This window comes from Heteronotia binoei, chromosome 16 (genome assembly GCF_032191835.1).
Source record: "Heteronotia binoei isolate CCM8104 ecotype False Entrance Well chromosome 16, APGP_CSIRO_Hbin_v1, whole genome shotgun sequence".
NCBI classification, from domain to species: domain Eukaryota; kingdom Metazoa; phylum Chordata; class Lepidosauria; order Squamata; family Gekkonidae; genus Heteronotia; species Heteronotia binoei.
In genome coordinates, this window is record NC_083238.1 from 3,409,057 (window position 1) to 3,422,192 (window position 13,136).

At 44.0% G+C, this 13,136-nt stretch overlaps 1 protein-coding gene across 1 annotated transcript in view; it reads left to right on the forward strand.

Annotated features, from left to right (window-relative positions):
- Positions 1 to 412: 412 nt before the first annotated feature.
- The window catches only part of THSD7B (thrombospondin type 1 domain containing 7B), a 713,545-nt gene continuing 700,821 nt past the window's right edge, over positions 413 to 13,136 (forward strand). Inside the window, exon 1 of the mRNA XM_060257141.1 lies at positions 413 to 588. Coding sequence (XP_060113124.1) covers positions 450 to 588 — 139 coding nt within the window. The 5' untranslated portion in view covers positions 413 to 449. The remainder of the gene's footprint in view (positions 589 to 13,136) is intronic.

Below are 13,136 nucleotides of genomic sequence, written 5' to 3' on the forward strand. Positions count from 1 at the left end.
TCCAACTCCAGCTTTTAAATTTCAGTTCCTATTTGTAGGAGGACTGATTACTTTTGCTGCACAGATATCACTTATGCCTAGAAAAAAGTATATGTACTTTCAGGCATTATATATGCTGTTTAATTGCTGGTACTGCCAATGGTGGTTTCTAATCATGTGAACAGTCAGTGCAATAGGTATGTGTGCATTTGTTGCAGGTGATGGCATGTGATGCACATGCTGTTTTCTACGTGGAAGTGTTAATTGTGTGGAAAATGTGTGAAACATGATTTAGGCAAATAGAACAAATATGTTATCATCTTTTATCAATGGGTGTAAGCCTATACTTCTTTCCTGGGTAAAACTGATATGAGTTGCATGTTTCAGATGATCTGGTGAGCGTTGTATTAATGAACTCTCTCTTTCTGTTTTAGGAATAGTGAAGTGAACTGGACTGAATTTCATGAAGTATGTTTCTAAGGGATAGCTGGCTTTGTGCTCACTGGGCCTGGCAGAGCTCAAGAAGCTGCTTGGTTGTGCTGGCTCTGTTACTCTTACACACCTCTGATTTGGAAGGCAGGAAATCTCATCTGTTTGTCTGGAAAACGGGTAGGAATCAACTTTTCCTTTTTTTAACAAAACTCCTCAAAACCTTAGCCTTCAGTTCTGCACCTATATGGGGTCAATATAAATTCATAAGAACCATGTAGTACCTCGCTTCAGATGCAAAGAGAGATTACTTGACTGAATACTTCCCCATGTGCATAGCTTTTTGTATGATAAAAAATTAAAACAGCTTAACATATCAGTGGTGTAGAATTTCTTTGGAGCACTTTCAAGGAATTAAATTCCTAACTTCATTTGTCAGAACAAAATTAGTGTTGGTATGATGCCTTCCATCAGAAGGGAGGGACGGTGGCTCAGTGGTAGAGCATCTGCTTGGGAAGCAGAAGGTCCCAGGTTCAATCCCTGGCATCTCCAAAAAAGGGTCCAGGCAAATAGGTGTGAAAAACCTCAGCTTGAGACCCTGGAGAGCCGCTGCCAGTCTGAGTAGACAATACTGACTTTGATGGACCAAAGGTCTGATTCAGTATAAGGCAGCTTCATATGTTCATATGTTCAAGGCAAGCAATGAAGCTCTGTGGGGAAACCTCCTCAATGGGTTTTTCCCTCAGCCTTTAATCGTAGTTTTTCTCAGCTTTAGGCTATAAAGTGGATGTTGCATTTTTCTTTTGCCTGCTGTAGGTACTAGGGTTGCCAACTTCAAGGAAGAATTTGGAGATCCCCTGAAATTACAATTAAATTCCAGACTACAGAGATCAGTTGCCATGAAGAAAATGCTGCTTTGTAGAGTGGAGTCTGGTATTATGTCCCAGTAAAGACTCTTACCTCTCCAAACCATTCTCTCCCCAGATTCAGCCCTTCCAAATTTTCAGGAATTTCCCAACCCCGGATTTCACATCATGCTATATGCATCATTCATGCAGTGAAGCCTTCGGAAAATTTGAGAAAATGTTAGAGCTTTAAGAAAAATTACTCCCCTAACACACATCTGAAAGAGGGAGCTGGCAAATTTTGTTTTTGGCAATCCTTCCCTGTTGAAGTATTTTGAAGTGCTGTTCTGTATCACAATCTAAAATATGCACAACAAATATGTTGCTGATCTAGGGGAAAAATCAGCAGATGCCATACTAAAAAATTTTCAAACTCACGGTGGATACTATGTTCCTGCAGCCCTGAAGTTATATAAGACCAAATCATTGATACAACTGCTCTACGGAATGTTTTTAGGACCACTCTCCTCATGCTTTCGAAGAGCCCCATGGTGCAGAGTGTTAAAACTGCAGTACTGCAGTCCTAAGCTCTTCTCACGGCCTGAGTTCAATCCCCGGTGGAAGCTGGGTTTTCAGGTAGCTGGCTCGAGGCTTACTCAGCCTTTCATCCTTCTGAGGTCAGTAAAATGAGTACCTAGCTTGCTGGGGGGAAAGTGTATATGACTGGAGAAGGCAATGGCAAACCACCCCATAAAAGTCTGCCGTGAAAACGTTGTGAAAGCAACATCACCCCAGAGTCGGAAACGACTGGTGCTTGCACAGGGGACCTTTCCTCATGCTTTGCCCCACAAGAAATGGTTCAGTCCAAATTTCTAAGAGCAGTTCTGCAAGTTCCAAACTCTGTATCCAATGCTTGGATGCGACTGGAGTCTGGTAATCTCAGGTTTGAAGCTAGGGTTTGAATTCTATCCATCTATAAGTGGCTGAAAAGTATTTTAACCCACAAGGCCTGTTTCCCTTGATTTTCCTTTGATCATGTTTCACACAATCCAGTTGGCTCAAGGCAGTCTACAACCATATTCATAGAATTGGCTTTTCACCTCAGCTGCTTTTATCTTACAGACTTGAACAAGCTAAAGGGGTAATTAAACATAGAGTTGAGGACATAGAGCGACAGTCTAATATCTCTAGTGCATCCAAACTTGGGGTGTTGTTAAATATCAATAGCATCATTGAGAAGAAGAAGAAGAAGAAGAAGACTGCAGATTTATACCCCGCCCTTCTCTCTGAATCAGAGACTCAGAGCGGCTTACAATCTCCTATATCTTCTCCCCCCACAACAGACACCCTGTGAGGTGGGTGGAGCTAAGAGGGCTCTCACAGCAGCTGCCCTTTCAAGGACAACCTCTGCCAGAGCTATGGCTAACTCAAGGCCATTCCAGCAGGTGCAGGTGGAGGAGTGGGGAATCAAACCCGGTTCTCCCAGATAAGAGTCCGCACACTTAACCACTACACCAAACTGGCTCTCATGAGCCGGCATCATATCTGACTTCAGTGGAAGGAAGAAATTTTAGAAGGATATTTGCTCTAGCTAGATGTTCTGCCTTTCCATCTGCAGTTATGGAAGGCAGGTACAATAAAATCCCCTATTCTGAAAGGCTATGCTCATGCCCTCTAAGTGAGATTGAATCTGTATAGCATAGGTTTTTTCCGTTGCCCATATTATAGGGAAGTTCGTTTTAGAATTATTCACTAGTTGATAGGACACCTGGTTATATTAATACAGACAAAGCAAGACTTCATTGGCTCCTATCAGATAAGAATTCAGAGATTACACAGTCTGTTGCTGAGTTTTGTGCATTAATTCTTAGACTGCGGGAATTAAATTTTAAAGGTTCTTAAATTTTGATCTCTGTTTTTGTATACTATGTCTGTTTTTGTTTTTTCATGTTATGTTTATCCTGTATTCTGGTCTTGAGACTGTAATAAACTATGATGTTGATGAATCTAAAATATGTTATAGAGAAAATTTTATACTCAGCATTTGGTTTATAATACATAGAAACTATCTTCTTATGAGCAGACATTGCTTAGTTACTTGGTGCCTGGAGACTCAAATTGTGAACTGACTCTGCTGAAAAGCTTGGTGTTTGACATCCTGTGGGATGGTAGAAACGATATATCTGTGTGTGCTTTCTGACAGCCATTACATGCGTTTGCGTCACTAGCTGATGGCTGGTGGACAGCAAGTGAAATGCGTATGCATTCACACATATATATCTACCTCAGTAGTTGGCAGCTGGATTGTCCAGACGGGGCTCACTTGGAGATTTGGTTTTTATTCCTTGGCTCCTGGTTTCCTTCCCCTTTGCCCACAAATAAATGCCTGGTTTTAGCTAAACGTTGATTTTGGTCATCGTTTCAGATTGATTCTCTCTTGTTTTATGGTAACTTTGACAGTCCATGGCCTGATTTAAATTTTATGAAAACGGGCAAGAAGACCTTAATCTGCTTGATGTCCCGTGTCTTATTTAACCATCTTGCTACATGTGTGAGTCTCTTTCAAAAGCACCGTTTGTGCATCAGTCAGGGCCATGTCAGGAAATAAACGGAGAATCCTATTTAAACAAGATTCTGGGTCTGTGAAAGATCACATAGATAATGCATCGCTGCTTACCATCACTGCTTTAATTCAGACTGGGGGAGTAACTGTTTACTGGACCACACAGATCCTCTCTTGATTATCTCATGCACTTGCCTCTCCTTTGGGATAGATTAAAGGGAAGGGGGTGGTTTCAACCTCTATCCTTCTCTTTTAACCTGGATGCCCAGAGAGCCCTGGGAGATGCTTTATGTGCCTCCTGAATACTTGAAATGCCTCCCAGCCCTTGCCTCCTTCCTGCCGTATTTCTCGTGTCAGCTGGCCAGGCTCCACCACTGCTGGAGTAATGGCACCTTCACTCTTAATTCCTGCTTCAGGGTGCTCTGCCTGACTTGACACTCCTGTGAGCTTCAAGGGTGAGTACTGTTTCTTGACAACTATGACTCCTGGAATATGATCCTCAGATCACCTTTGGGCGAGGAAGTGTTGCCTCAGGCCCTGTTTTGGGCTGCCCTTGGACACAGGCCCTTTAACTGTTTCATCTGAATATTTTCTTATCCAGAACTTGATTTGCATAACTATGTATGATTGCCACTAACTTTCCAAATATGTTGATACTTTTTTGTTTGTAGTAAAAGGATATACAATTGTCTTCTGTTTTATGCTGAGTACAAGCTTAGTCTGTCCTTTCCTTTTAACCTCTTTCACTTCCACCTGTTCAATATATGCACTTTTTTGTGTAAACGTATGGAGGCAATTGTGTTAATTCAGAACCATTAGCTAACTTTTGAGAGGGTGTCAAAGTAGATTACTTTGCCTTGTGTAAAAAGCAAAGAATCAGGCTTTACTTTTTCTTTTGCTTTTGTACTCACCTAGCCTAAATTCATTAATTTGTAATCAAGCCGTATGTAACTGCTTATGATTTCAGCTTCTGCTTTGTTATTTGAACTGAACAAAAGCTTTGCAAGCAGATCTAAGACAAAGTGATTTGGAAATTAGGTTACTTTAAAACAAAGCTTAATTTGCAGTATTAAAATAGTACCCATTGACTGGCTTGGGGGAAAGATTCTTTTGATCACCATTAATTTAGCATATTGATTTTTTCACCACAGAAAGGAGTAGATTACCAGTATTTATTGGAGCTGAGTTTATGTAACAATAACATAAAGGTCTGGATCACCTGGAATTCCGTGTACTGTGGTGTTAAAGTAGTGTTTAAAAACATAGTTTCCTCAAGACTGAGTGAAGTCTTTCAAGCTTATTGTTTATGTTATGAATCATAAGCATTTGAAGTTATGCAATATTATTGATAAGATAATGCCTCTTCTTGGGAGCATCATCTTTTGTGGGTGTTTTGTCCTGTGCACACTTAAAGCACAGCGGGGGCAGGGCTGGCTGGAGGGGCTCTCTGGTCACAGAATATATCATATTCATATCATATATCATGAATCTGCATACTCAAAATTCTTGCTTGTACCAGCTACTTAAATATTTCAGAGCTCAGAGTTATAATTAAAAAACTTACTGGCAGAGATTGAGTAGAATACTACCTAAGGCTACTCTTTCCTAACAAGATTAAATTATATGAAAATAAGCAAATATGCAATGTAAAATAGGATTCTACAGAATACTGATAGTCTTCAGAAACAGAGGCGGCATCAAAAGAACTGTGCAACTAGAAGGCCTCTGATCCTTAGAGGAGAGGCAGGCTGTGGGGGACTCCCTCAACTATAGTGCATCAGTGGCTGCTGCAGTGGAAGCTTCATGCTTCAGTCCCTCAGTGGCATTTCAGAGCTTGGCTGGGCTGGCCAGGAACACCACATGGTGGCTAGTTGGTGGCAGTGCCATTATCCAGCTGAGTTCCTGAATCCTGATAAGGCAAGAGGGTTTTTTTGGGAAACAGGAAGGTCTTGTCCCCTTCCCTCCCCTCCAAAAAATGTGGGGAATTTCTCCAATGGGGGCCTGAACATGGCTGGCCATAGACCATCTGGCACCCTCCCCACACATTGATAATCTCACATGGGAGGCACCTGATTCAGTGCCCCCAGAAGGCCAGCACTTTCCCATACGTCTTTGAGAAGGTGGTCAAAACTGAGTGGGAAACTCTGGCAAGGACCAAGATCAATCATCCTATCATTTCTTGCTTCCACTTCATTGTGACTGAGGCAGTAGAGTGTTTAAACGTTCTGTATGGATGCTCCAGTCGCTAGCTTGTGTTCGAACTCCATCATTCTTGTAGAGGTGGATAGTCTTCCTAGGACCCCCTGTGACAGGAAGATAGAGCAATCCTTGCACAAGAATTTTGAGGCTTCTTCAACCACCCTTGAGGCCTCTGCAGCAAGCTCCCTTTTTCTGGGACATTCTACTTTTGGGCCTCAGAACTTTCAGCAGCAGATAAAGATATTCCAAAGGAGCATAACAACAAGCTAAAGAAGATTGCCCTTGTGGCACTCTTGTCTTCAGATGCATCACTGTATGCTATTCAGTTGTTGGCCAGAGCCATGGCATCCAATGTCACTGCCAGACACAATACCTGGCTCTACAACTCAGAAGTTGACCCATCCTCTCAAACTCAGGTGGCCAGTATTCTCTTCAAAAGCATTCACCTCTTTGAGGATAGAATGGATATATACCTAGTAGAGGATAAGAATAATTTATTTATTTATTTATATTTCGACTTATATCCCGCCCTTCCCACCGAAGCGGCTCAGGGTGGCTCACAACACACAAACTTACATAAGTTTATCTTAAAAACATTTACATAATAAGGATTAAAACAGTAAATTAATAAAACATAAAAAACATAAAAACCAGCGGTCTGTTAAATGCATTCTAATTCCATCCAGACATTCTCAGTGTCAGTTAGTTGTTGTAGGCCAGCCGGAAGAGGACTGTCTTACAGGCCCTGCGGAACTGCCCTAGGTCCCGCAGGGCCCTCACCTCTTCCGGCAGCTGGTTCCACCAGTAAGGCGCCGTTACCGAGAAGGCCCGATCCCTGGTGGATTTCAGACGGGCCTCCTTTGGCCCGGGGATTACTAGCAGATTTTGTGAGCCCGATCGTAGTACTCTCTGGGGAACGTGTGGGGAGAGACGGTCCCTAAGGTAGGCAGGTCCTAGGCCATATAGGGCTTTAAAGGTAATGACCAACACCTTGTACCGGACTCGGAATGTTATTGGCAGCTGGTGCAGATCCCGAAGCCCTGACCGAATGTGCTCCCATCTTGGGAGCCCTAATAGCAGCCGGGCAGCGGCATTCTGCACTAAATGCAGTTTCCGGGTTTGGCACAGGGGTAGCCCCATGTAGAGGGCATTACAGTAGTCCAACCTCGAGGTGACCGTGGCATGAATCACCGTTGCTAGGTCGTCGTGCTCCAGGAAAGGGGCCAACTGCCTCGCCCGCCTAAGATGAAAAAATGCAGACTTGGCAGTGGCTGCTATTTGAGCCTCCATTGTCAATGAAGGCTCCAATAGTACCCCCAGACTTTTGACCCTGTGCGCCGCTGTCAACGGCGCCCCGTCAAAAACTGGCAGGGAGATTTCCCTTCCCGGACCACAACGACCCAAGCAAAGGACCTCTGTCTTCAGATTCAGCTTCAGCCCGCTCAGCCTAAGCCACCTAGCCACTGCCTGTAACGCCCGGTCCAGATTTTCTGGGGTGCAGGCAGGCCGGCCGTCCATAAGTAGATAGAGCTGGGTGTCATCAGCATACTGATGACAACCCAACCCATACCTTCAGGCAATCTGGGCAAGGGGGCGCATATAGATGTTAAATAACATCGGGGAGAGTACCGCCCCTTGAGGCACTCCGCAATCAAGCGTGTGTCTCTGGGACAGTTCGTCCCCAATCGCCACCCTTTGTCCCCGACTGTCAAGGAAAGAGGAAAGCCATTGCAAGGCCAGCCCCTGAATCCCCACATCGGCAAGACGGCAACCGATGGTCGACCGTATCGAACGCTGCCGATAGGTCTAACAGCATCAGCACCGCCGAGCCGCCTTGATCCAGATGCCGCTGAAGGTCATTCACCAGGGCGACCAGCACTGTCTCCATCCCATGGCCCGGGCGGAAGGCAGACTGGCAGGGGTCAAGGACAGAAGCGTCCTCCAGGAAACTCTGTAGCTGCAATGCCACTGCCCTCTCAATAAGTTTGCCCAAAAAGGGCAAATTCGAGACCGGCCGGTAATGTGCCAATTCGGCCGGGTCTAACGTTGTTTTTTTCAAGAGGGGACGGACCTCTTTAAGCCTCTTTAAGCGCTGATGGAAAATGTCCCTCCAATAAGAAGAGAGCATTGTCCTCATGTAAGAAGAACAAGCTCAAGAGACACTTGCATTTATTTTTCAACCCTAAGTGCTTCTCTGGCTTTTGACTCACCATATCTGCCAAGGGACGATGTGTTGTGGCTGGATCCCCCTCCCTCGAAGGACTACTCTAGTACCTTGGAAAAGGTGAAGACAGGCAACCTTTTTTTTTAGCATCTCACAGGGTCACTCCTCAAGACTTTTACCTGGTCTGCAAATAGGATCAAAATAGGTCCTACAATCACATGGAATGTGTGTCGTCAAATACTGACCAGAGGCTTGTCTGGGAAAACTGATCCTGAAGGAGCAAAGGTCTGACTTTTGGCAGTTCTCTTTCCTCTTTTAAATCCACCAGTTCAAAAGATTAATTTCCAGAAATGTCAGTACAACTAACTGATTCCCCCCTCTTGCCTGACATTCCCTTTCTAGTTTATCCTATGTGAGTCTATAGTCAAAACCATTTTAATCCCATAAAAACCCTTTGTAATAGTTCTCTTACTATCTCTATTTGAAAGTTACATTGCATCTGCAGCCCCTGGGAAAGCTATGCAGCTTCCCTGGTTCAAAAATATTGTTTCATTCACACCATCACAGCATTGTTCTAGGAACAATCACATCAATATAGCTCAAAGGCTATAACCATATGCACTCTGGATCTTCTTGAGCTCTCTTGTTGTGAATGAGTGACTCTCTTTGTGTGTCTGTGTGTGTGTGTGTGTGTGTGCATTCTCTGGACATCCACTAAAACAGGGAGCCCCAACCCCCGGGCCATGGACCAGTACTGGTCCATGGCCTGTTAGCAACCGGGCGGCAGAGAACTTCACCTACTCCTTATTTAAAGACCCCCATGGGGGGCAGGGATGGGGCGTGGGGGCAGCCTGGGGCAGCAAAACCCCCAGCATCCCCACCCCCACCAGTCCATGGAAAAATTGTATTCCCCAAAACCGGTTCCTGGTGCCAAAAAGGTTTGGGGGCACTGCACTAAATTACACTCCCAACACAAAACTGAGTACAACTTCTTTGAATGGAATGCTGGTTTGTTCTGCTCGCCTTTCTCCTCAAATCTGTGTTCTGGAATAGGTAAATACAGTCCCGTTTAAAATAAGTTCCCTCCTTGTCTCTATACAGCTACCTCCTTTATTTTCTGAACTTGTGTGAGTGTTTATGGAGTGCTTGTTCAGTTAACAAGTTTGATTTTATTTCTTTTAAATTTTCTTTAATAAAAAACATTTCATTAATTAAGGCATGGTTCATTTGAGAGGTCTATTGAGGGAAAAATTCCTGTAAACATAGGTGGTGATCTGCTTATTGACCCCTCTTGCATAGCTTAGGGTTCTCCTAGCTAATTCCCCCAACAAACTCAGAAGACCCTCACAACTACTTAGGGTAACAAATGGCAATCCAAGCAGTCTGGTATCTCCCATTCTCCGGTGGCCTGGACAGTGGTTCAGTCCATACTGCTGGGAGATAGGCCCCTCCTCCTCTGTGCAGGGTCGTTCTTCCAATTGATTAGGGAGGGGAGTGGCCTGTCCTCAGAGAGTTCTCCAGTCGTTCCAGGCCTGTGATACTGGCAGGACGTGCTTCTTCCATGCTCAGTGAGAGTGCACTAGATCCAGATGGCTGGAAGCCAAAAACAATGACGTTGGCATGCTCAGGCTGCTGAGAGTCCCCTGGGACACAGACAGCTGAAAGAACTCGACACTGTTGGCATCGGAGCCTTCTCCCCCACAAATTTGGGCCAATGGCATCTCCCTGATGAGTTGTCTACTTGTGAGTAGAAGCTCTTCTCTGGCTCGGCAACAGTGGGAAAGCGGTGGAGACTGCTCCTTTGTCAGGGCTAACAGAGCAGAACGATGGGAGTGGCAGGACAGAAGCCTGTCCGATCCTGAAGCTGTTGGCGTGGTAAACCGCTGTTACAGCAGATGGGGATCCCTGTGCAGGGTGGAATTACCAGGAGGAAAGGGCTCCCCCCCTTTTCTTCATGTCCACAAAGAGGAGGGGCAACTGCTATCAGTTTCTCAGTACTTCCCCACAACCTCCCAGTCAGGAGTTTAATTTGGGGAAAGGAAGCAGCAGTAGTTTACTATACCCTCCATTTGGGTATTTCCCCCCATCTTGCTGAGTGTAGCTTCACTTTCACAAGCCAGGGCTCTCAAAATGGTGGCGAGTTCCAAGGGCTCTTCCAGTGAATTTGAATTGCCTTTATTTTTGGGCTCTCTGTCTATCCAAGTAGCAAATGACAACCCAAAACCAGACCTGTCTGGGTACAGTGCCAAAGCTAACTTACTCCAGTGGCTTAAAAAAAAGCTGCTAAAAGAGTTGGGAGCAGTTGCCTTTAATACTCATTTTGGTTCTTCCTCAGTCCAGAAGAACAAACAGAAGTCAAAAAAGAGCGAAACTCCCCATAGTCTTTCCCCCAGGCCTCCTAAAGGCAGACCCGACCTAGGATTAGACTCCACTTTGCCCAGTTCTCCTGAAGAGGAGTCTGACCTGTCTGACTAATCCTCTGACACAGAGGAAGGGGAACTGTCTGAAGAGGAGGAAGAGCCTGTGGTTACTGTTCAGTCCAGGCTTTTCCCTCATGAATATTACTCCAAATTACTACCCAAAGTCCTGCAGACCCTTGATTTCTCTTCTACTCCTAAAGAGAAAGAAGAGCTAGATCCAGAACTTCCCACAGGATCACAGGAAGCATGATGCTAAAATTAGGTGTTCAGCAAACTGGTGTACCCCTCCCAGCTGCCTTCTTTGGAATCGTAAAATCAGAATGAGAGCATCCTTGCTGGACCCAAGGCCACACAATGTGTATTCTCTAAGCTTTACAATCGAATTCCTCAGGCAACTAAGAGAACCCAGAGGATTTTGATTTTCCTATACTTGGACATATCTCATTTGTATCTACTGGGGATGGAGGATGTGGAACAGACTGTCTCCTGCTTGCCAGACCATGGATTTGTCATCAACAGGGAAATGTAATCATAATGAAAGGATCCATCCATTGGGTTGTGGCATGCATAACTAATCAGAAAATGAAAGTAGAAATCTCAAAAATGGCCACCACGATCAGGATGATTGTGGGAATTATAGTGCTGCACATAAAGGGATTAGAAAGATCCTGGTCCATGTGATCTTCAGACGTGCCCCCCCCCCCCTTTTGTTTTTTTGCAATGGAATCTATGGTTGTTTTGGACAGGTGTAACTCATCAAAAAATAAAAGCAAGGCTTTTTAAAATTGGCCATCGGCTTCAGGTTGACTGTGGGAGTTAATGCCACAAATGAACTATCACAGCCAATGCGGTGCTGTGGTTAGATCTCCTAGGCTCTAGGAGTGGTTTGATGCCACTTCTGCCCCAGAAGCTTGCTGGGTGACCTTGAACATCATACATTGTCAGCCTAGCCTGCCACCCAGTACTGTTATGAGGATAAAATGGACAATAAGGGAACAATATAAGATGCTTTTGGTCCCCACTGGAGCAAAGGGAAGATTGTTATAAATCTAATTCTGACTACAGTTTGCAAAACAAAGATGATTGTGTTTCCTGTTACTTAATACATTATTAGCGCAGCTCTTCTAGCAGGAGGCAGAATTGTAGAACCAATCATACAGTATTCAGATTACTATTAAACATTGCAAGCACAGTGAGTTTGGGATGTTATCCCTCTAGTGTAAAATAAAGTAAGACTATGAAATGCCCTGACCTGAATAGCCTGATCTCTTCAGAGCTGAGAAGTATTTGGATGGAAGATTTCCAAGGAATGCCAGGGTAGTGCCATGGAGGCTGTCAATGGCAAACCACCTCTGAATGCCTCTTGCCTTGAAAGCCCTCTAAGGTTGCCGTAAGTCAACTGTAACATGACAGCAGAAAAGAGAATAAACATCGAGCAATTGAATGCATTTAAAGCAGAAAAGAAAATACTTTGGAAGACTTTATTTTAAAAAGGCTTTGGTACCTCATGCACTACTTTGATATGTTCAAGACCTGGTATTTTGGAAATTCACGTATAATCAGTTATTTAATTTATCTTTGTGGGTTTCTTCTAATGCACATCAGGGCAAAGTGCCAAGAGACTAGCTGTCCTCATTGCTGTTCTAAATAGCCAAGCTACTACTGTGGATTAGCTGAAATCAGTATGCTCTCTTGCTTGGGACCTTCATGGAAATGCCTTGCCAATTTCTGATCATTTAATTCACAGCATGTGAATACTCCATAATTTGCTCAGAGCTAATTTTCTGCAAGATAATTACAACTCAGGGTACCATCTATATTTTAATTGTACATGATGTAAAAGTTTGCAGTTATTTTAGCTGAAACAATCCTCTGAGTGTCACTTCAGAAGGACACAATTGAGAGCCAAAGTTAAGTGCTTTTAAATACTGTTGATTTCACTGGCAGAAGAAAACTCTTTCTCAGATCTCTCCCATTGAAATTCACAAGACTTGGGCTGGATTGTGATTCAGGACTGTTGCAGTCAAATGTACTATTTTTAAAAAGCAAGATACCTTAATTAGTGTGGTTCTCAATATATATTCTGGGAGGCCACTTGGAGCCTTGCCGAAGTGGAGCCTCCTGTGTGCGTGGTGTGTTTTGGAAGGCTGGTCATGAAAAATCACTTTTCAAATTAGAACTTAATAAAAACTTTCCTGCTCTGAACGCTAAGCCCTACTCCCTATGCGATTAGTGGTTTCATTTCTTTCTCAGCAGTTGGGTAATGATTATGGCTCCAGATGCTGCGGGAGTGATAAAGAGATTGATTAATTTCACTTGAAAGGGCATATGTTCAAAGAGAATCCAATCGGAACACCACAAAAGGGGTGCTGACATCCTTGCAATGCAGAAACTTAACACAACTTGATACCCTACTGTTTTCCAAAAAAAGGATTGGCACATGAATATTACTCATCCAGCATTCAGTATATGTAATGTTTTGGTTTTGTCTACTTGTGGGAAGATATTTTATTTCAAGGGGTTGTTTGTTTAAACCG